Source organism: Sciurus carolinensis, chromosome 8, assembly GCF_902686445.1.
Source record: "Sciurus carolinensis chromosome 8, mSciCar1.2, whole genome shotgun sequence".
Taxonomy (NCBI): domain Eukaryota; kingdom Metazoa; phylum Chordata; class Mammalia; order Rodentia; family Sciuridae; genus Sciurus; species Sciurus carolinensis.
Genome location: NC_062220.1, coordinates 131,468,992 through 131,490,349, shown reverse-complemented (window position 1 = coordinate 131,490,349; position 21,358 = coordinate 131,468,992). Strand labels below are relative to the sequence as shown.

Genomic DNA, 21,358 nt, shown 5'->3' with positions numbered 1-21,358 from the left:
TGTAAGTTACTGTCACTGCAAAGACACACACCCAGTCCAGGGTGATGGTGGCCTTCGGGAAGGGGACAGAGGGCCAGGCCCTGAGGGTGCTTCTCTGCATGTGTCACCTCTGCAAGAAGAACTGGGAGCAACAGGTCAAGGGGCCACGGCGTCAGCGGTCATCTCGCCACTGTGGTGTCTGCGTGCACGCAGGCCCTCGCTCCACCTTGAGCAGGCCAGGCATGCGCTGATACAAAGCACGACACGGGCATCGTGTGCTCAAGTACAAATTTAATAAAGCCTCTGACACGTCTTAATAAGTTATCTACAAAAACAAAAAACCCCACAATGTTTTAGAGCCATCAAGAGCCATCAAGGTGCCACGGAGGTGGACACCAGCTATAAAGTACAGACGCAGGTTCTAGATAGTGCAATATCACAGCCCTGGAGGGAAGAGATGACAAGGAACTGCAGACTACCCCCTCGTCACACAGACAGCAAAGCCCACCCTGGTGCTTACAAGTCCCCCGATTCTCAATGAAAATCAAGATGGGTTCAACCTTCCTCCCGCAGGTCAACTACCCGGGCCAGCACCTGTGTACAGACGGTGCACGTGTGACTGGCAGACGACTTCCGAGGAGTCACGTGTTCAGAGGAGGCGCCCAGTCCACAAAGCAGAGGTCGGTAGCAAATCTCAAGTCATGACCATGATCCTCCACCTCTGACTCCCTCCCACCTTCTCACCACACAAAGCACACGCTGCTCCCCAGAAGCCCAGGGCTCTCCCAGGGTCCAACGCAGGATCACGCTGAAGCCCCCGAGGGAGGCGGCGAGACCGGCCTTGTCTGCTTGCCGCCGACAGGCAGGCTCTGGCTGGAGTGTTTCCACGCTCTTTAGAGACGCTGGCCCTAAACCAGTGCCTCAGAGCGCAGGAGGGACCAGGTGCCCCTGGCTTCTACTCTGGCTTCAGCCTGGGTGGTGGGGATGCAAGAGGCCCGTGAGAGGTGGGAGAGAGAGGGTGGCTGTCACCACAGACCCCTCACAGGGCCTTGGTCTCAGCTTCCTGGATCTGGACAAAGTTCTCATGATAAAAGGAAAAGTAGGGCAGAGGAGCACAATAGGCTGGAAGAGTAAGTGAAGTAAAAAATGAAATGGAAACGAAAAGGAGAAAAGAAAAGTTGGCAGAGAGGCGGTGAGAAGGGGTGCGGTGAACTCAGTCCCCAGCCGATCAGTGCAGAGGGCTCCCTCCCTGCTGAGGGCGGGGCCAGGTTCTCAGGAGCAAGCTGCTGCCCGAGGGGCGTACCTCAGGCCAGGGTTTGTCTCCTCCTTGGACAGGAAGTGGCAGACAAGCCGGGAGGGAGGCACTGCCCTCTAGCCACGAAGGCCTAAGTAACAGCCAGTGTGCGCAGGAACCAAGCAGCGCTTCAGAGCCAGTGGGCTCTCGTCCCAACCCAGGATGCCAATGGGAATGCCCAGGACAGGAACCAGCCAGCGAGGGCTCCCGGGGAAGGCTGCACACAGGGCGAGAGGCTTCATGGCGGGAGGGGTGCCCTGGACTCTGGTGCTCTGCGGCCTCCTGGTAGTAGCTGGGCAGCTGCCTGGGGAGAGGCCGCTGTCCACGGGTTGGAGGCAGAGACTGTTGGGTGCATAGAGGCTCGGCAAGGCCTTACCTGAGTAGGGTTCCCAGAAAGGAAGGAGGTCTCTCGTGCAGTGGCATCGTGAGCTCAGACCCACGAACGACTCCAGGCCTGCAGGTCCTGGGCTGGTTCCTACGCAGCTCACTCAGGGCTGAGAGGAGAGAGACTCAACAGAGACCACGCTACGGAAAAGAAGCCCCTCTGCAATCGCCAGGCTGGGGCTTCAGGCCGCTGGAAAGTAGGAAAAAGGACCCACGTAGGCAGAATCGGGAGGTTTATTCCCACACCCTTCTCCTTCGCATCGCCTAGGGAGCGCTGGGCAGCAAGGTCAGTGTCTGAGTTCTGGAGGCCACAGGGGAGTCTCATGGCTATAGAGGGGGTCTAGGGCCCCGGTCGCCTGTGTGCTGATCGTGCTCCAGGGGCCCGAGTGGGCGGCGGGGCCACGGGGGTTAGGAAAGCTCGAAGCCCGTGTTCATGCTGACGGCGTAGCGCAGCTTCTCCCGCAGGACGCCTTTCTTGCTGTAGTTGGGCAGCTTGAGCAGGTTGAAGCAGGTGGAGGAGGTGGGCAGACGGCCGCCGGGTTCCCGCCTGCGGATGGTGAAGAAGCCCCGAAGGACACTGCCCAGCGTGTCTCCAGTGTCCTGTAAGCACACACCAGTCTGGGTCAGGAGGCGTTTGGCAGGGCCCAAAGCAAGGAGGGAACCTGGGCAGTCCCTGAACACTGGGGCAGATACGGGGGCTAGCCTTGGGGTGGGTGTGCTGCACCAGGTCAAGCCCACGCTCAGGACCACCGAGCCGAGAGGCCGAGTGTACAGAAGCAGCAGGTTCCCAGGGCGGCACGGATCCCGCACCGAGTTAGCTCTGGGAAACGGGCCCTCTGCTACCAGCCCGTTGCCACCCAGCCAGTTTCCAAAGAGCAGAACCTGTGAAATGACTGGAGGCAGGAGGAGACGTCCGAAGGCAGCCTGCCCCTCCTGCCCGCCTCACAGTGCCGTGGCCGTGGCCGGCTAGAGCTTGGGTCAGCTCTCCCGCCTCACAGTGCCGTGGCCGTGGCCGGCTAGAGCTTGGGTCAGCTTTCCCTTACGCACGCAGGCTGAGGAGCGGCCACACCCAGACGCCACGGGGCTTTTTTGGGGGGGACCCAATTAAGCACACACAATGGGTCGGCTCACGACACAGAGCACACTAACCCCAGGCCACTCTTCTTCAACAGCCAAAGCCACTGGCCCAGATGCACACAGCCAGCAGGCAGAGGAGCCAGTGTGCAAGCCAGTATCTGTCACACCCTGGGCCTCGGCCCTTCCCACACCACCCCTGACCCGGAGCCCTGGCCAGACCAGCAGCCACTAAAACAGCACATCCCCACCTCCACTCAGGTGCCCTTCCCCAGGAAGGGAAGGAAGGACTTCCAAGCAGCTGGTCCCACTGCAGTCTGAGTGTGCAGGCACCCTCTGGCCCTCAGGCGAGGCCGTGAGGAGCCCAGCAGGCCACCCGCCGTGAGCATGCGGGGAGGGCCCGCAAGGCAACACAGCAGACCGAGGGGAGTCAGGGAGCGCTGCCCCAGAACGCTCTTGGCCCTGCTGCGGTACCTGGTCATCAGACACTTCCACGCAGCGGATGGAGAACGGAGGCTTGAGGTAGGCAAATCCCAGGAGCGGGGGTCTGGAGCAGCTGGTCACGAACTGTGAGAGAAGGCAGGATCAGAGGGGGCGGGGACCGCGCACGCACCTGGCCACCTGAGGACTTGCATCCTCTCGTCACTGCATCACTGACTGCTGCTGAACCAGCGGGAGAGGTGACAGGTGCAGCTGACCCTTGAGTACTGGGGACACAGCACATGTCTCCCTCGGGGTGCTGCTCTCTGGGGTGAGAGCACATGAAATCCTGCCCAGCGACAGCACCGGAGGACGTGTGACTGAGGAGCTCGGGAATAACGCCAACTCTCGGCGCTGGTGTGGCACTCCCAGGAGGCAGGGCTCTAAAGGACAGTCATGCAGCCAGAACAGAGTGGTGGCTAACACTCCTCCTTAGACACCACAAATGGCAGCACTGAGAAGGGCCAGGCAGAAATTGGTGGTACCCAGCAGGCTCCCAAACTGGGGCCCCAGAGCTGGGCACAGGGAGCTTGGTGTGGATGGTACCAGTGACCTTACTCAACCGCAGTGTCCTCAGTGTCCTGCTGGGCTTCTCAGCCACATACAGAGACTGTGGGCATGCTCACTGGAACACTCTGGCCTACTGGCCAGGAGCTGGGCTCCTATGGCCCTTCTCCAAGAGACTAATCTGCTCTTAGCACACTGGGAAGGACCATGTCCCTGGAGCCAGCAAGGCCAAGGTACTGGGCACTGGATGTGGGCCCTGGGGGGCCAGCTGCACTTCCCTCCCATGTCCCTGGAACTCCTGGCATGCTCCAAATGGCAGCAGCTGTGTCACTGCCTCAAATGCACTGGCTCCTGACTGGACAAATGCATCCGGACAACCCGGACACCCAACAGGTGAACTTGCTCGGGGAAGCCTTGAGAAACTTTCCCTCCCTTAATTCAACAGTGATCAAAAACGCTCTTCTCATCCAGCACACAGGTATCCGTTACTTACGACACCAGGCCTCGCTCCAAAACTCAGTGGTCAATTTAGTCTGGGTCTTATAGATAAGTCCGTTTAAAGAACGTGATACAGGCTGTGAGATTCCCGAGATCATGCAAAGACAGGCTTACGTGTGTCATACATACTTCAAAAAGTGAAAAAAAAATGTCTTGGATACATTTCTACTCTAATACGTTTTATTTATAAAAACCACAGGGGCAGCAGCTGCTGCCGTGTGCAGACCGCACTGCTGTCCCGAGCACACCGAGTGCAGGCATATCCCGCCACTCCAGGGATGCTGTGCCTCCGGAATGCAGGCAGCCCTGTTCTAAGGATGAGGGGACACACACATCTGCACATCAACCCCAGCTGGCTCAGCTGCCGCCTGCTGCACGCGGGGGCTGCGGCACAGGAAGCTCGGGCGCTGTTATAACCGCGTTTAGAAGAGGCACGGTCAGCAGGTATGGTGGTGCACAACTGTAATCCCAGTGACTCGGGAGGTGGGGTGGAGGATGGCAAGTTCAAGGTCAGCCTGGGCATCTTAGGAGTTGCTTCAAAATAAAATAAATTTCCAGTACAACTAAAGCAAAGGCAGAGTTCCATCAGCCCAGAGTGCAAGTCACAGTTCTCCCAGCTGCGCCGGAGCCTGTCTGCAGCCACCACAAGGACGGGCACACCAACCAGCAAGGAGCTGCAGGTCTGGAGACAGGCTCTTCAAAGGCAGGCACGCCCACTGCGAGGGGCCGGGGTTGCACAGGGAGCTCCTGGCCATCCTCTTCCTAGAAGAGGCAGGGCGGGAGGCCCCGCACACCGGCAGAGACTGCTCTGCCCACAGGAAGCCAAAGCTTGGGAACGTGAGCCAAAGCTCCCAGAGTCAACTGCTGGAATTACGTCCGCCTTCTGCTCCAGCCCCTGGAGACCTGTGGGGCGAATGGAGCAGGTGCGGAGGGTCGGCAGGCATGACTTCCCTTGAAGCAGCCAGCCAAGGAGAGGGAAAACCAGCAGCCGCTTCAGTGGGTGAAGACCTGCCCCGAGCCTCAGCAGTGGGGCCACAAGAGGCCCAATGCCTAAAGGAAGAGATTTCAAGGCACTAGACTTACTGCCAGAGTCGGTAACGTGTTCACGACATGTGGTCAGATAGAAAGACACGGAGTGAAAGGATTCTGTCTGTATAAAAACACACACTACCTAACACAGACGGGTGTGAGTGCCACCCGGTGTCCTGAAGCACCTACACTTGGCTGGTGTCAGTTCCCAGAAACAATGCAGTGGGACTGGAGGGCACCTTCTGAACTCACGACCTTGACAGAGAGCAGAGCAGGGAACTGGCTATGTCAGCCACTGTGTGCAAAGAACACACTGAACCCAGACTCAGCAATGTGTTTTCCTGGGACACGCGTGTGCTGCATGTGCATGTTTCACATGACTGAGAAGAGGGGACATGGAGGTCGTCCTGGGGGGGCAGGAATGTAGACCGTTCAAAACTCTACACCAGAACATTTAGGACTGACTAGGACTGTTTAAAGTATTGCTTGTCGTCTTTCCTTAAGGTTGTTAATAAACGTCAGTCAGCTCTACAATGAAAGGAGAGAAGGAAAAATGATGTCAGTGAGGCCAGCACAGGTGCAGGGGACGAGGGCGTGCTGAGCCCAGCAGGAGGCACCGGCCTGTGCAGGGCCTGTCCCGTAAGCCTTGTCCCACAAACCCTCCTGCTTGGGAGGCTGCCTGGGGAAAGGAGATGCCGGCCACAGAGGCCCTCGTCACAGTTCCAGTTGTTCCAGTGCATGTGGGTATGTCAAGTGACCTAGGGGTGGAGACCATCTGTGCCTCCAGGAACACATACAGGCAACAAATCAGATACCTTCAGAAACATGGCTCTCTCCTCAGGTGTGAAATCAGAGGCCAGAATATCCCAGAGCCAGATGATGACCCTGTGACTTCCATGAAAGCCACCGTAGTACACTGTGTGCTTCCTGAAAACAATGCAGACAAGGCTCAGCAGCATGCGGACAGCACCTCTCACACAGGCGGGCAGGCAGGGCAATGCAGGCGAGCGGCACAGCCGCCCCGCAGGCCTCAGCAGGCCCAGTGCCTGCCTCGATGACCTCATCTCCCTGGAAGCTCAGCGGGCACCAAGAAACCCATGGAAGCCAGCAGAAACCAACCCGAGATCCCGGGACGCCGTGCGCTAGCTAGAGCTCTGGAAAGCCCTGGTCCTAAGACCTGCTTCCACCTGTCAGTCCCCAGGCAGACAAATGGGGAGCGTTTACTCCAAAGCCACCCAGCCAGTGTCAGGGGAGGGGAGGTCTGGCCAGGGCTCCTGGAACGACCCTGCAAGGGGAGCCCAGGGAAGGGGACAGCCTGCCTTCTCGAAGGCCTAAGAACTTCAGCCTTCCCTCCTCACCACCCCTTACTTTAGATCTTCCAGATCAATCTCTGCGTTGTCACCGGAGATGAGACGCTGCAGCTCAGGGGTAGAGAACATCCGGATCCACTCAGGTTTGATAATGGAACGGAAACCACTAATGAGGGCAGCAGTCTGGTTTTTGATTTGGGTGTGCATTCGAAAATGTGCCATCAGATGGATGTAACTGATTCTGTTAACAAGGAAAGAAAGCGACAGAAATTAAGAGGACAGGGCAGGCTGTAACCAGTGGGCTAAAAGATGAGTCTGGTCATTTCTGACCCATGTTAAAAAACACAAATAGTACCAGAGCATTTCTCCAGCCCAAGGACAATGACCACCATGGTGACAGTGCTTTAGCACACTGTGCCGCTGTGTGTGTGCCCAAGGGTACACTCCCTTTCACTTACCAGGACCCTCCCACTACATCAGGAATTGAAGCGAGACATTCTCACAGGTGAGAGGAGGGTCCTCCTTGTACAGAAGGTACTTTTTGAGCTTCTATTTAATCTCAGCCTCCTAGACACAACTGATTGTGACACGACTGAGTCCTCCAACAAAGTGGAGAACAACCGTTTTATGTTGCATCCTTGGTCTAAACCTTGCTGATCTGGCCCAAGAGTCTGAAGTCATGAAAAGGCAGACCTGCAGGATGCTTTCCACACAGTTAGGTTACGCCTCCGTTCAACCAGGAAGCCAGAGCAACTGCCCAGCTGAGAGGGTCTCGCGGGTTGGCGTTTACAAACACCCTGGTCCCATCCAGCACCACAGGGAGTAATCTGAACAGGCTTCCTGGCATCACTGATTTCTTAGCAAACCATTTACTCAGGGTTTAAAGAACCTGAACCCAGCCTAAGTACGACTCTCAAATTCCAAAGAAGTACAGTTCAAATAAATTGGTTTTGCCCCACAATGTTCAGGTGTAAGATAATGACCTTGAAAACATTCCTATTTTTAAAAATCCAGTAGCAAATCTGTACATTAATACATTAAAATATGAGTTTTTCTCTCATTGCTACTCCTTCCATGTGGTCTGTGAGCAGCTTACTAATACTGTTTTAGCTTCTGGGGAGGTGAGGGAAGAGAGGGAGGGAGCATGGGAAGCGTCAACACCCAGAAGTGGGAGAGGGAATACCACTCCTCGAGCAGGGGACACTTTGGGGTCAGCCTACAGGACTGAACACCCTGGTCCTTCCTGAAGTGTCAGGCTTTGAACACAGGAGTTTGTGAAATGAGTTTCCGTGTTAGGTCTCACAGCAGGACAGGAGCCTCACTCCAACAGTTTGCACAGACCCACCTTCTCAGCCAGCATCTACATGCCACGGGTCTGCACAGCTCAACCCGCTGCGCCCATGCTATGGCTCCCAGCAAAGGTGGCCCTGGGGGAGCCGTATCACATATCCAATGATGTGACCACGGCTCTCACTGATAAGTCCTTCTCTTCAGCCAGACATCCTGGAAGCTGTTTCAGCATGACATTTCACAGGCAGCCTTCTGGAGAAATGGTTAGGGTGGCGTTCAGGCAGGACCAGGACCCCTGCTCTCGCCGATGCTCAAGTCTGGGTCCAGTCTCCTCCTGAAGGCAGTCCCTTCAACCCGTGCTCCCTGTTCTTTCAAAGTTTTCAAACTAGGGCCCCGTGGCCAAGCGGCAAAGCTGGTGTATTTCAATCACGATAAATCAGAGTCAGTTCTTCTGACTGTTCTGACAGTTGAGTTAAAAAATTCCCCAAGCACACAGACCAACTGAAGCACCCAATCTGAAAGGACAGGATGCTGAGGAACACTGGACTGTAACACGCACCTGATCCAGATGACTCACCAGGTGGGACTGAGCCCTCACCTGTCACTGAGAAGACTGACGCCCAGATTAGTAGTTCAATCCCAGCTGAGCCTGACAGCAAAAGACTGACAAGAGGCCTGACATCTACTCCTCATGCCAAGTTCCCCTGTTTTAATTAGGCAAGAATAGGGCTAGGTGGGCAGAGAGTGCATTGAGGGGGTTTGCTTCTAGGGACCAAAAGGTTTGACATTTATGACAGATTCCTAAAAAGCACGTTATCGTGACAACAGCTGCCGGGCCTCAGCATCTTCCTCAATTCCCAATTCATCACTGCGTCTTCTCAAGAACAGCATTTTCTACAACCGCCACATGCTGTCATCCCAGTGTGAGCTGTCTCTCCAAGGTGTCCCTGCCTCTGTGCACTCGTGGGTTCAGGAAGAGTGTGCTTAGATGGCTCGGGATTCATCTGACTGCATCCAGGGTCACCATCACCTTCCCCAGAATGCCCTGGCCTGGTGCCTCTGACCTTAGAAGAGCTACTGCAAAAAATAAATTGTCAATTCTTATTTTGCAAATTGAATTTAATACAATTCTGGCCTATGAACAATAACTGGTAAATTCCATGATGATATTTATGGCCTCTTTCTATTTCAATCTATCTTAACAAATTCTCAGGTAAGCCTGGAGAGCCAGGATGAAGTCTTCTAAGTGGGGACCTTAAAATCGAATTGCTATACTCACTTATTTTCATTTGTAACAGGAATGGTCTTCCCTCCAGGAATCAGCTCATGGCAAACAAGCTGAGGAGAAGACGGGGAGTAATTACTAGAGAGAATTCTAATGTGGAAGTAAAGCTTCCTCAAGATGAAAGGGCCTGACACCAATGTCCACAATAACAACGGAATTAAGATGGTATGTTTGGGAACAATCATTTTTTCACAAAACCTTCGAGCTAAAATATCAACAAGCAGACCCTACGTGAGCAATACAAAAGGCTTCTTCTCACTGATCCTTCTTCGACGTTTGAAGGCCCCAGCACATCACAGAGGGAAACCTGGTGGTATTCAGGACCCCGCAGGATGTTAAATCAATGTTGGTACAACCATACTCGGGAATACTGTGCAGCTATCAAAATACACGGTGAGTGTATACATTAAGTGTATACTTAATGAGGAGGAAAAAAAAGACTGTACAACAGTATACAGGGCATGGTAATACTTCTGGAAAAAAAATATATATGCCCATGGGAAAAAGTCTAGGGGGACACAGGCCTGCAGGGACCCCCTCCAGGACTGGCATGGTGGTTTCATCTTTATGTTCACATCACAGCTGAATTTCCCGCTCACGTTCCACCTAACCCGGTGTTTCCCACAGAGGGTTTCAGCGAACCCCTTGACTGAGCCAGTCTGGAGAATCATTCTGTCAGATAGCCACTTTCTCTGAAAGAAGAGTCTGGTGGCCAGATGAGTTGGGGAGACTTGAGGCCAACGCACGGCACCAGGGTTTCCGTCTCCCAGGCTTCTCGGGCCCGTGCACGCCAGCTTGCTCAGGGCCTTCGGGAGGAGGGTGGGGTATGAGGATCCAGTAAAGCATTCGTGTTTGGTAAATGATACTTTTGTAAGATAAGGAAAACGACCTCTCTGAGATGACACAAGCCTGAGTCCAAGAAGCTACCTCTGCACCAACAAGCTCATGGTATGGTGCACAGAGCCTCACAGGTGTCTCCACTGGACACTTTAGAGGCAAGCCAAAAGGCAAGCTGTAGTGGGAACATGTTCACTGCCATGATTTCTTGTTTTGCCCTTGCCGAGTGTAAACACGGACAGGACTTCTCCGGTTGCGTCTCCCAGCTTCAAGTCAGTCTCCATTTGCAATGGCTCAGCCTCAACATGAAAAGCAGCCCTAAACATGGGGAACCTGCTTCCATCATGACTGACCCTAAGGTGCCACGTGAGTGAAGTGGCACTTCTGTGGGGACTCTCTAAGGGATGAGCACACAGAGGCCTGGTCCACATGGAAGGAAAATTGGAGCCTTCTCACTTGACCGGGTGGGAGAAGGGATGTGGGGGGGACAAGAGACCATCCTCAGTTCCTAGATGTCTTTCCCAGGGAAACACAAGTTGGGCAGGTCTCAGGAAACCCACAGAGGGCAGGAAGGAGCAACTTACCTGACCCATGACATCCTCATCATATGACAGTGTCAAGCCCAGATCAGCAATGTCCCCATCATAGCGCTAAGGGAACAGAGAAGGGGAAAGGTCAGAGCCAAGGAGCCCTATCCTGAAGAGTTTCAGGAGCCTTCCTTGAGGTGTTGCCAGGGCAGTAACAACTGTGGCTGCTCACGGCTTGAAGCAAGGGCCACTCATCCTCCTGGGGGAGTGCCAGAAGGACGTGGACCCGGCAGCTTCAGGGAGAAGCAGAGCCTGCGGGCCTGGCTTAGTTGCCCACCCTTCTGCACTAACCTTAATGGAGGTGAGGTTTTTATAGAACTCCGAGTCCAGAGAAGGAAGTTCATCCACAGAGCTATAGAAGATACTATGGTGGTGCCCGAGCAGCTGGCTCAGGAAGAAGGAGGCGAAGGGCACATCCACCACGATTCCCTGTAAGACACAAAGCTTGTGACTCCACTGTCCAGGATTCCGGCTCGGTGACCAGATTAGGGCAGCTCAGGTTGCACAGGTAACCCCGATGGCATCTCTAGGTCCCTCCTAAGTTTTCGAGCTGGAGAGCTACGCCTCCCCTCGCTGAACAAACAGTCCAGTGTCCCCCGGGAACTTCAGAGTGCGGTGGTTACCAGCACAGGCTTTGGAGCCACAGCCAGGGATGAGATCCCAGCTCAGCTGCAGCCAGGCCAGCATGGTCAGCTTTCTCACTGTGAATGGGCACAGAAGCCTGTCGGTCACGGGACTGAAGCGCAGCGTCAACCTCTGCCAGGCTCCCTGTACTGCAGGGACATATGTGGGCCATGGGCACAGAGACAGGCTCTGTCTCAGGCAGGGAAGCTTCCAGAAAGAGATGTCTAAGTTAGGCCTAGAGAAGCACCACAGGCAGGCCCTGGGGTGGCCACAGCTCTGCTGTGAGGGCAGGCGGGCAGCCGCGGGGCCAGGTCAGGAAGGGCCCTGGAAGCTCACTGCAGTCCGTGTCCTATCTCAAGGGCTCAAAGCGGCGAAGTGACAGAGTTACACTTTATGTGGGGAATGGACAGGAGGAAGATAGGGAGCAGGGACATAGCTAGGTAGCCACTGTAAGATGTCACAAGAAACGTGTAGGGACTGAACTGTGACAAGGGCTGAAAGGAATGGAGCAGACTGTAGAGATTCATAAGGTCGGTCACTCAAATCGTGACAGTGACCTGATGAGATCCACCTAACGGCTCTCATCACTGCAGTAACTGTCAGGTAAGGGACAGGGAGGCCTGGGAGAAGGGGAAGCTGTCCAGAACAGCCGGGAGGCCACACTTCTTGGCGAGGAGCCACACACATGGCTCCTCACACCTTAGGGAACAGGGCTGGCTTGGCACTCGGGGGGCCTGGGCTTGAGTTCTGCTCCTACCACCGATCTAGTGAGGCGACTCTGGGCAAGTGGCTCCTCGAAGCCTCAGTTCTCTCATCCCTAAATAAAGAGGCATCAGCGGCTCATCACAAGGCTGCTGAGAACTCGATGAGACAACTTGTGCAGAACACCCAGCATTTACGTCAACCATCCCTGGTCTCTGCCCCTCTCCTGGAAGTTACCCAGATGACAGGCTGTCCCACAGCCGGCTGACTGACAGGGACGTACGTGAAGCCCGCGGACATGCCCGCCTCACGCCCCTGCGGTGCCTACCTCATACACGGCCTTCCCCAGCATCTTGCCCACGAACTCGAAGAGCTGCAGGTAATTCTCGTGGATATAGGATGTGGGCGAGGGGTACAGCCTCTCATCCCCACTGGTCGTCTGCCAGGCCAAAGGACAGGGAGGGGCAGGGAGGTCAGTGGCCTGTCTTCACTTCCCACCCATCACGCCACGCTTGGCGGCTGCCAGCCCCACGCACACCCCCGCAGCCACCTTGAACAGGTTAAGTGCCGGGTCAAACACCCTCTTGATGATCTCTTCCAAGAACTCCTTGAAAACGCCGTCCTGATCGATCCCAGCCTCGTCCACGCCGAGGTCGTTGACAAACTTCACGCGGATCACGCCCTTCATGGCATGCTGGGAGAGCTGCCGCAGCTGCTCGTAGCCATCCTGCCAAGACAGAACTGCAGCCTTTAGGGCCACCGCCTGCTGCGGGCCTCAGGGCTGCCTCCCCGGGCTCCCTCTCCCCTGCGGACGCTTTCCCAGTGTAACTGCAGGAGCCACTTGCTTTCGAAAGAGGGCCTGTTAAAGGAAAGATTTATTCTGGGGATGTGCCAGCTTTGCTCTCTGTCAAGGAGAGACTGTCCTCAAGAGAACAGGCAGCAGCCAGACGGGGCTCAGACAAAGCGAGTCACGACAAGCTCCTGGCCATCAGACAAAGAGTGAAAAAAACTGGGACAAGATAGATCTCTTTCCTTCTCTTTTAATGCTACGAGTATCTTTTAGTTCAGGGGGCAAAAGCTAAATGTATGAAACATTATAAAATGAAAAATGCAAGTTCCCCCATCCCTCAGCTCTGGTGCTTTTCCTGAGATCACACAGGATCTTGAGAATCTGGATGAGGAATCAAGGTTATACCCCGAGAGTGGTGGTGGGGGCAAAGAATTTAGGCGGGAAGAAACAGGCTGAACCAGGCCCAGTGCCACAGGCCTGTGATCCCCATGGCTCAGGAGGCTGAGGCAGGAGGATCATGAGTTCAAATCCAGTCTCAGCAATTTAGCGAGGCCCTAAGCAACTCAGTCTCAAAATGAAAAAATAAATAGAAGGGCTGGGGATGTGGCTCAGGGCCAAAGTGCCCCTGGGTTCAATCCCCAGTACCAAAAAAAAAAGCGGTGGAGAAGAATTTGCCCCCTGCCATAGTTCCTGTCCTTCAGGACCTGGTGTGCTTGTGCAGGGGAGGTGTGGGTAAGCCACTGCTCCTCTCCTCACCTCAACGGGCAGATGCAGGGAACACTGAGCTGGGAAAGGGAAGCCTGGCTCTGTCACTGATTTCTGAGTGACCTTGACTGAGACTGTTTCTCTGGCCTCATTTCTGCCTCTGACAGGGCGAGGGGAGGGGTTGGATGAGAACTGAGATTCCTTCCAGTTCTGAAACCCCAGAGCTCCAGCCCAGGTGCACCCTGTGGGGAGCCTTCCTACGGGTCTTGGACTAACCCTGGATGCCTCTCAGCAGCACAACCTTCCAGACTCTGGAGGAGGAGGCAGAATAAAAGCTCCGGCCGGCATGCATCTGATGGCAGCTTCCTGATGCCCCCTTGTGTCCATATCAAGCAAAGGCCACTGGGCGCTCGAGCACTAATAACCAAACTCCCGCTCCAGGAAAGTGATCAGGTAACTGAATGGACACTGCTCTCTCTTCCTAATACAATTCCAGGACAAAGAATGTTCTCGTGGAAAGGAAAGAGGAAAAGGACTTTGCCCAGAACTTAAGACAGCAGCTCTCCTCTGAGCTCTCTGAGGGAAGCGTTTTAAGAAGTGGGTCCTGCAGGACCAGGATGCCAAGTGAATTTCCTTAAGCCACCAGGCTCGATCAGAGAAAGGAAGAATTTGTCACTCTCAGGAGCTGCTAGTCTACGCCACTGGACTCTTCCAGAGGGAGGGTGCTGGCCACACTGACAAGTGGCGGGCCTGAGGACTTTTATAGTCAGGGGCACCATGTCTGAGTCTGACAAAGAAAGTGATGGAGAAGGGAGTTTTATCTGCTTCTGAGTCAAAGCAGAGATTGCAAACTAGTGGCTCAATGGGAAATAGCTGATCTTACAAAATTTAATCAGTTCTTAACAAACAATCTGAGGATTACAATAAAACCCAGAATTTTGGTCTCTTCTTTAAAAATTCAGAGCACTCTGGAGCTCACACCTCCATGTGGCGAGTCAGGAAGGCCGGAATAGAGCTGGCCTCTTTGGGGAGAGGCACATGCACCTGCCCATCCATCTCCACTGCTCCCTGACACTGAAGCTGGATGCCAGTTATCCCTCATGGGGACTGCTTTCCTTAAGTACAGGTACACAAGGGAGAGGGCCATGTTTCAACAGAAATGGAAGGGAAGAGTGAAAATGGAGACTATTTCTATTTGTTTATCATGCAGACAAAACACTCCTGGGATGAGACAGCCCCGCTAGCTCTGCTCATGCACATGACCTAGGGGGTCCCTGTGGGCACTTAAGTTCCTTATCTCTACTTTTAAGAATGACAAAAACATCAACTATGCCCTTCAACACATGAATGGATACAGAAACTGTGATATATGTACACAATAGAATACTACTCAGCCATAAAGAATAAAATTATGGAATTTGCAGGTAAGAGGATGGAGGCAGAGAAAATCATGCTAAGTGAAATAAGTCAATCCCAAAAAACCGAAGGCCAAATGTTTTCTCTGGTAAGTGGATGCCAATACATAACCAAGAGGGATGGGTAAGGGAAGAATGGGGAAACTCTGGATTGTGTAGAGGGAAATGAGGAGGGGAGGGGAGAGGAGAGGGGGAAGGAAAGACGGTGGAATGAGACAGACATCATTACCCTATGTACATGTATGATCCACTAGTGGTGTACAAGTAGAGAAATGAAAAGTACTCCATTTGTGTACAATGACTCAGAATGCATTCTGCTGTCATGTGTAACTAAATAGAACAGTTTCAAAAAACCATCAACTAATACCCACTGCCTCTGCTAACAGCTCCTGGTGTCAATCACCAGGGGTCGGCGGAGCTAAATGAGCTGCCAGTGAGGAGGAGCAAAGGTGGTCCAAACGTACTGCTGGAGGAAATGAAGACACGAGAGGAAGGGCCGCTGTCCGAGGCCACGTGTTGGTGGCTGCCATGTGGCCCTTGCTGTGGCAAGATCCCTTGACCGTCTCACTCTGGCAGAACGTTCAAACAAGGAACCGTGGCCAGAGTGTGATAAAAGGTCTACGAGCAAGCACAGCAAACAAATCAAGCCGAGCTCCTCGTGGGAATGGAGATTTGTGGCTCAGTCATCAACGCCCTTACTGACAGGGACAGGCAGGCTGTGCCCTCTAAGACCCCAGGGGAGGTGCAGCTTGGACAGCACAGCTGTGACCGGGAGGCCCACTGACTACAACAATGTTCTAGTAGACTGTAGTCACAGTGTTGAAAACCCTATTTTGCAGAGCATACTTGCTTATGATAGGCTTCCACAGGCCTTGCCACTCACGCCGTAACAAATCAGCACTTAATTTTGGACACAAAGGTAAAATACTTGAGGACAGGCTACCAGTTCCTAACTCACAGGAGGTCTCTGCACAACCCTGGACTCTGGATTTGGCATAGGTGGGCAACCAGGTCATCTACAAAGACCTCCCAGCTCTGTGATAGCTGTATTCTCTGTGTGGCTCGGGGGGTTTAACCCCCCGCTTCCCCTCTGCTGCGTTCTCAGGTAGCGATCTGGGCAGAGTGCCTCTGGGAGATGGAGTCGGAGGAGTGGCGTGGCCACTGTGGTGGAGATCCTGTCCTCATTTCATAGACACGGGGAGCCTGACACTCTAGCCTAGGACCCTCACAGGGCCAAGAAAGACACGGTGGGTCCCCAGGCGTGAGGACATGTTTAATCAAGCAGCTGTTCTGAGCAGCCAACAGGACAAATGACCCCCTTCCCACTCCTGGAGTCTTGGTTCCAGAGTTATGAGAGCAAGAAGTGATCACAACCGCCCACGGGCAACAGGCCACCACCCTACCTGACAGGGCACACTTTTGTGAGGGGCCTCTGCAGGACTCACCACTCACCTCCAACATCCGGGAACGACGGATAGTTATGTGAGTGACATGGGGCGAGGCGGAGCTGGTTTCCACGAGCCCCAGTTTCTCTTTCTCCTTGGTAACCATGTTTCGGAACAGGAGAACTCTCTGAAATGAGCAAAGATGAGATCGGAAAAAGATCAAAACTGATGTTTCCACAAAAACCACCCCACAAAACTGCTGAAATTTAAGTCACAGAAGACATAACGTAACCAGAATGGGATGCCCTGGTGTGTGCTGCTGGTCAGTGGAGTCTTGTGAGAACAGGAAATGTGCCCGGAAGCACTTGTGGGAATTAGAAATATGGGAGAACTTATGCCAAGGGAGAAATGTTCCAGGAAGAGAGTTCTGTCTAATGCTGTCCAGGGAGGAACAGAGCAGGAGAAAATCATTCCCCCGCAGTCAATAACCCACAGCAGGAACCTGGCGGCAGAACAAGTTAGAGGCTGCTTTCTACAGCTGCACCTACCTCAGAGGAAATCAATACCACGAATTTAAAACACAGCAACAATTCAAAGACAGTTTTTCCCAATGTCAGACATGCGAAAAACGATCCTTCAGTACAAAGGTCTCTGGCCTCCGTCTGCCACCCCTGTGCCCTCAAGCACACCCCAGTCCCACCAGTAATACTTCTCAATTATTACTGGACTGGAACCCTTTCTCCTTCGCCGAAAGGTTGTGATGAGCCTCTTTATTGTATTTTTTTCCCCTAGACCTGGGGATTGCACCCAGGGGCATCACTGAGCTCCGCCCCCAGCCCTTCTTACTTATTTGGAGACAGGGTCTTGTTAAACTGCTGTGACTGGCCTGGAACTTGGGACCTTCCTGAGTTGCTGGGGTCACAGGCATGCACCACTGTGCCCAGCTTACTGTATTTTTTTTCTTTAAAGAGGCAGGATCTCACTCTGTTGTCCAAACTGTCTTTAAACTTCTGGGCTCAACCAATCCTCCTTTCTCTCAGCCTCTTTAGCAGCCGGGACCACAGGTACCTGTCCCTGTGCCCGGCAACGAGCCCCTTCAGAAGAGCGTAATTCACGAAGTCAGCTGAGTGAACGTACACCCCAACCACAGAGGGTTCGCCTTTAGTCTTTGCTTTTTTTCTGGGGGGGGCGGGGAGCAGGGATTCAACCCAGGGGCACTTAACCACTCAGCCACATCCCCGCCCCTTTTAATTTTTAGGTTTTCTTAATTTTGAGTCAGAGTCTCAATAAGTTGCTTAGGGCTTTTTTAAATTACTGAGGCTGGCATCCAACTTGCCATCCTCCTGCCTCAGCCTCCTGAATCGTTGGGATTATAGGTAAATGCCACCACGTCTGGCTTCACAGTTTTTTTTAATAAATGGGAATCTCCCTAAAAGTTAGGAGTTTAGTAACATGAATAAGAGCAAAAACAATCATAATAATAGTATAGGGTCCACTAGGGGGAGGTTAGTGTGTGTTCACTTAATCCTTATATTAACTCTGTGAAATTATAGTTATTAGCAGAAAAAGCAACTGCCCACGGCAGCAGAAGAGGGTGGGAGGTGTTCAGGGAGGGACCACTTTTCAACAAGGGATCTCGAGTTTAGAAACGGACGGAAGCGCTCTGAGCAGCATCGAAAGCTCTGAGGGCGCCAGGGCCAGGCAGAGGGGAAGAGTGGATGAGGACCCAGCGAGGAGGGCCTGCAATATGGCCAAAGAATGTGCACACCTTTCCCTAGTGTGATGGAGCTGCTGTGGGACTTCCCAGAATAGGTACTGAAGTCATGTGGCATGTGACACAACTGTTTCCAGTGACCCCAAATCTCTAGCATGGTCACCTGAACAACAGGGGCTGTTTTATGGAACATGAAGTGAAGATGGGTGTTTTCTCCAGTCAAACCAGTGTGGGCAGATAGCGAAGCTGCAGAGACCAAGCCAACCGCAACAGTACTGGCTTCTGGACTTCCACATGCAAGTCTCTTGACTTCCACAGGGTGTGGAAGGAGGTCCAAGGCAACCTTATCCAGCCTTCAAGGGGCCGGGGCCTCAGGATCCTCGGCAGACATCTGGGTAGACATCATTCCCATTTTGCAGATGAGGTCACATAGCTAGTGAGCCAGATTCAAATCCAGAGCCCACTCACGGACCACCACACCACACAGCCTGGCCACCCCACATCGCTTAGGTTCTCTGGGCTGAAACAAGAAGGCCAGGCCTTGCGTACCAGCTGGGAGACGAGTCACAAGTAAAGAGGGGAAAGCGAGATGGTGAGGACAGCGAGTGAAACGCGGGGTGTGAGCAAGCAGAGCTGAGGCTTTTAAAAACGTTAAGGGAAACAGAAAGCTGCCCAGCGGAGTTAGCTCAAGAACGAGGGGAGGTGCAGCGTGGAAGGGAGGGCACAACGGTACGGCTGAGGGACCCTGCTGCCCTCCTGGGCACCCCAGCAAGACCCGCAGTGGTGGACGGCAGCCTACACTCCCAAGGGAGGGAAGCGAGGCTGCAGATGGGAGGAGACAACAGGAGAGCCCTTGCCACTCAGAACACAGCAAGCCTGACCCCCCAGGGCTGGTGTGATCACAGGGAGGACAGGGGCCAGGAGATGAGGAAGGGCCCTCTCCTCCCAAGGAGGAATTTTATTTTTTCCCATTTTTTTTTTTTTACTGATACGTTGTAATTATACATAATAGTGGTGCAATATTTTTTATTGATGGTTATTACACATAATAGCTGCTGTTATATATTCGTATGTATGCATGACGTAACACTATAACTTGGTCAATATCACTCCCTAGTATTTTTCCTTTTCCTCCCAAGGGAGGAAATTTTAGGAGCCAAGGACCAATAGCCTTGATGATGACCTTAAGCAAAATTCCCCAAAGGAAAAATAATGGCCAGCACCTGGCCTGGACTCAGTCGCTCCAGCTCACCTCGGCATTCCTGTACTAGCTCTTCATGGCACCCCCGGGACCTCGGTAATTTTTTTATGGCCTTCCTAGACCAAAAATCCCTAGCAGATCTGTTTATTAGGCAGTTGGGTTCTAACAACTTTAAAAGTGTTTATCTTTTAAGAACTTAGTAGTTGTATTTTTTAAATGCACATAAATTGAAATATAAAGTATTTTTATTTCATTCCTAAAACTTAGCTTTGCAATTACGTCATCCTTGAAAAGAACGCAGCGTAACTGACGGCTGAACTCATGAGCTAGCCTGAACTAGAGGTTCCCCTGGTGTTCTGCTGCATTCGCAAATACTTAACGTAGCCTTTGGTAACTCCTGGCACCTGTGGACGGACACCCGGCAAGGAGATTCCAGACGATGCAATACGAAATGCTAGCGTCAGAGGCTGAGCTCAGACTCAAGGGCTGAGATGAGGGGCTGCCACCCAACCAGGAGGTGAGGAGTCAGAGACTGCTCGAGACGAGGACAGCTGGAGCAGCTGAAGCCACTACACTTGGAAAACAGACTCAGAAGCAGAACTGTGTGTGAATCTCAAGGGATTTATTCCCCAGATCAAAGATGCCACCCTTGGGGGTGGTTCCGAGACCAAGAGCAGCAGTCAGAAGTGGACCTGCCTCAGATGAGGAAGACCGTTCCACCTCGTGGAAGAGCTCGGCCATCGAGTGGTCTGCTTTGCAGAGCTGGGCCTTCTCTGTGGGCCAGGGGCCCTGCTGGGACTCCCTCAAGGAAGGCGAGTTGGACCAAGTGCTCTCCGGAAGGTGCCCTTGTTCCTGGAGGCTGTCGTGTGCAGTGAGAATGTGAACAGCCACTTGTTTGCATACCACTGCTTGAGGGGGATGAACAGCAACCGTGGATATTAAAGTCAAGGCCAAAATGAAGCAGTGAGAACTAAGTATCTCTCAAAAGTGAGATTTAATATACAAAAATGGGATTTATGCTCTCTAAAAATATGTCTATTTTAAAAGAAAGAACAGAAAAGAGAGGTAAGAAAAGAAAGGGCCCCTCCAGACTACTAGGATCTTCCCAGAGGGCACAGTACTGTCACACTGGCAGGTGCTGCTGAGTGCCAGCGGCTTCCCAGGGATGTGAGCAATTTTTCCCACACATCCTGGAAGCTCTCACCACAGTACCCAAACCTTCCCAAATCTCGTTCCCTGGGATGTGACACCAGTCTCCTGGTTCCCCGTTGCTCAGATCCCTCCTTCTCTCCTCTTAGCAGCTCTTTAAGTGACAGCCCCACAGGACCTCTCCACCTGATCCCTGTTGTTCCACATCACAAGCGCAGGCAGGAAAGCTGAGTGCTGCCCACAGAGCTCAGGCCCCCTCCTGAGCTCCGGAGCCATCAGGAGCCACAGCCACGTGCCCCCACCCACTCAGAACTGAACTCACCACCACATCACAGACCTGCCCGTGCCGTTTCTACCTCAGGGATGGCCCACCCAGGCACCAAGCCGGAAGCCTGGGCACGTCTCCATTTCCCCTTTCCTTGCTCTCCCAATGTAATCAGCCTCAAGGTCTCAGGTGCTAGCTCCTTAGCCTATCGACTCGGTCATCTATCTACGGTGGTGGCCTCTAGCACAGGCCAGCTAGCGTTAGCACCCTCTGCCTCCAGCTCTGTCCCAACACCTCCTAAGCTTAAAACCCTGCAGTGGCTTTGGCTGAAATCTAAGCTCCTAGCCTCGGTTTACAAGGCCCTTCTTGCTCTACCTCCTATTAACCTCTCAGCTTTTTTTGACTTCTGCTTCCTCCAACCATACCAGAGGTCTGGCTTCTCTCTCACCCTGGACCTGTAAGCCCTGTCCACTCCTGCAGTGGAGCCCTCTCTAATCCCTTCCCCTTACTCTGCAAGAAGCCTGGTTCTAGACACCTCACAGAAGAAGATGTATAAGCAATCAACAGATATATGAAAAAATGTTTAACATCTCTAGTAATAAGAGAAATGCAAATCAAAACTATCCTAAGATTCCATCTCACCCCAGTTAGAATGGCTATTATCAAGAACACAAGCAACAACAGGTTTTGGCGAGGATGTGAGGAAAAAGGCACACTCATACATTGCTGGTGGGGTTGCAAATTAGTGCAGCCACTCTGGAAAACAGTATGGAGATTCCTCAGAAAGCTTGAAATGGAACCACCATTTGACCCAGCTATCCCACTCCTTGGTCTATACCCAAAGGACTTAAAGT

The 21,358-nt window shown here is 53.1% G+C and overlaps 1 protein-coding gene across 4 annotated transcripts in view; it reads right to left on the bottom strand.

Annotated features, from left to right (window-relative positions):
• Nucleotides 1-250: 250 nt before the first annotated feature.
• Ube3b (ubiquitin protein ligase E3B) overlaps nucleotides 251-21,358 on the bottom strand; it is a 49,981-nt gene continuing 28,873 nt past the window's right edge. For all 4 annotated transcript variants that reach the window (XM_047560827.1, XM_047560826.1, XM_047560828.1 and 1 more), the window contains exons 19-28: nucleotides 16,243-16,362; nucleotides 12,431-12,607; nucleotides 12,209-12,319; nucleotides 10,846-10,983; nucleotides 10,552-10,617; nucleotides 9,125-9,183; nucleotides 6,614-6,796; nucleotides 6,061-6,172; nucleotides 3,206-3,298; nucleotides 251-2,257 (exon numbers count right to left, since the gene is read on the bottom strand). In XM_047560827.1, the coding sequence (XP_047416783.1) occupies nucleotides 2,066-2,257; nucleotides 3,206-3,298; nucleotides 6,061-6,172; nucleotides 6,614-6,796; nucleotides 9,125-9,183; nucleotides 10,552-10,617; nucleotides 10,846-10,983; nucleotides 12,209-12,319; nucleotides 12,431-12,607; nucleotides 16,243-16,362 (1,251 nt within the window). In that variant the 3' untranslated portion in view covers nucleotides 251-2,065. The remainder of the gene's footprint in view (nucleotides 2,258-3,205; nucleotides 3,299-6,060; nucleotides 6,173-6,613; nucleotides 6,797-9,124; nucleotides 9,184-10,551; nucleotides 10,618-10,845; nucleotides 10,984-12,208; nucleotides 12,320-12,430; nucleotides 12,608-16,242; nucleotides 16,363-21,358) is intronic.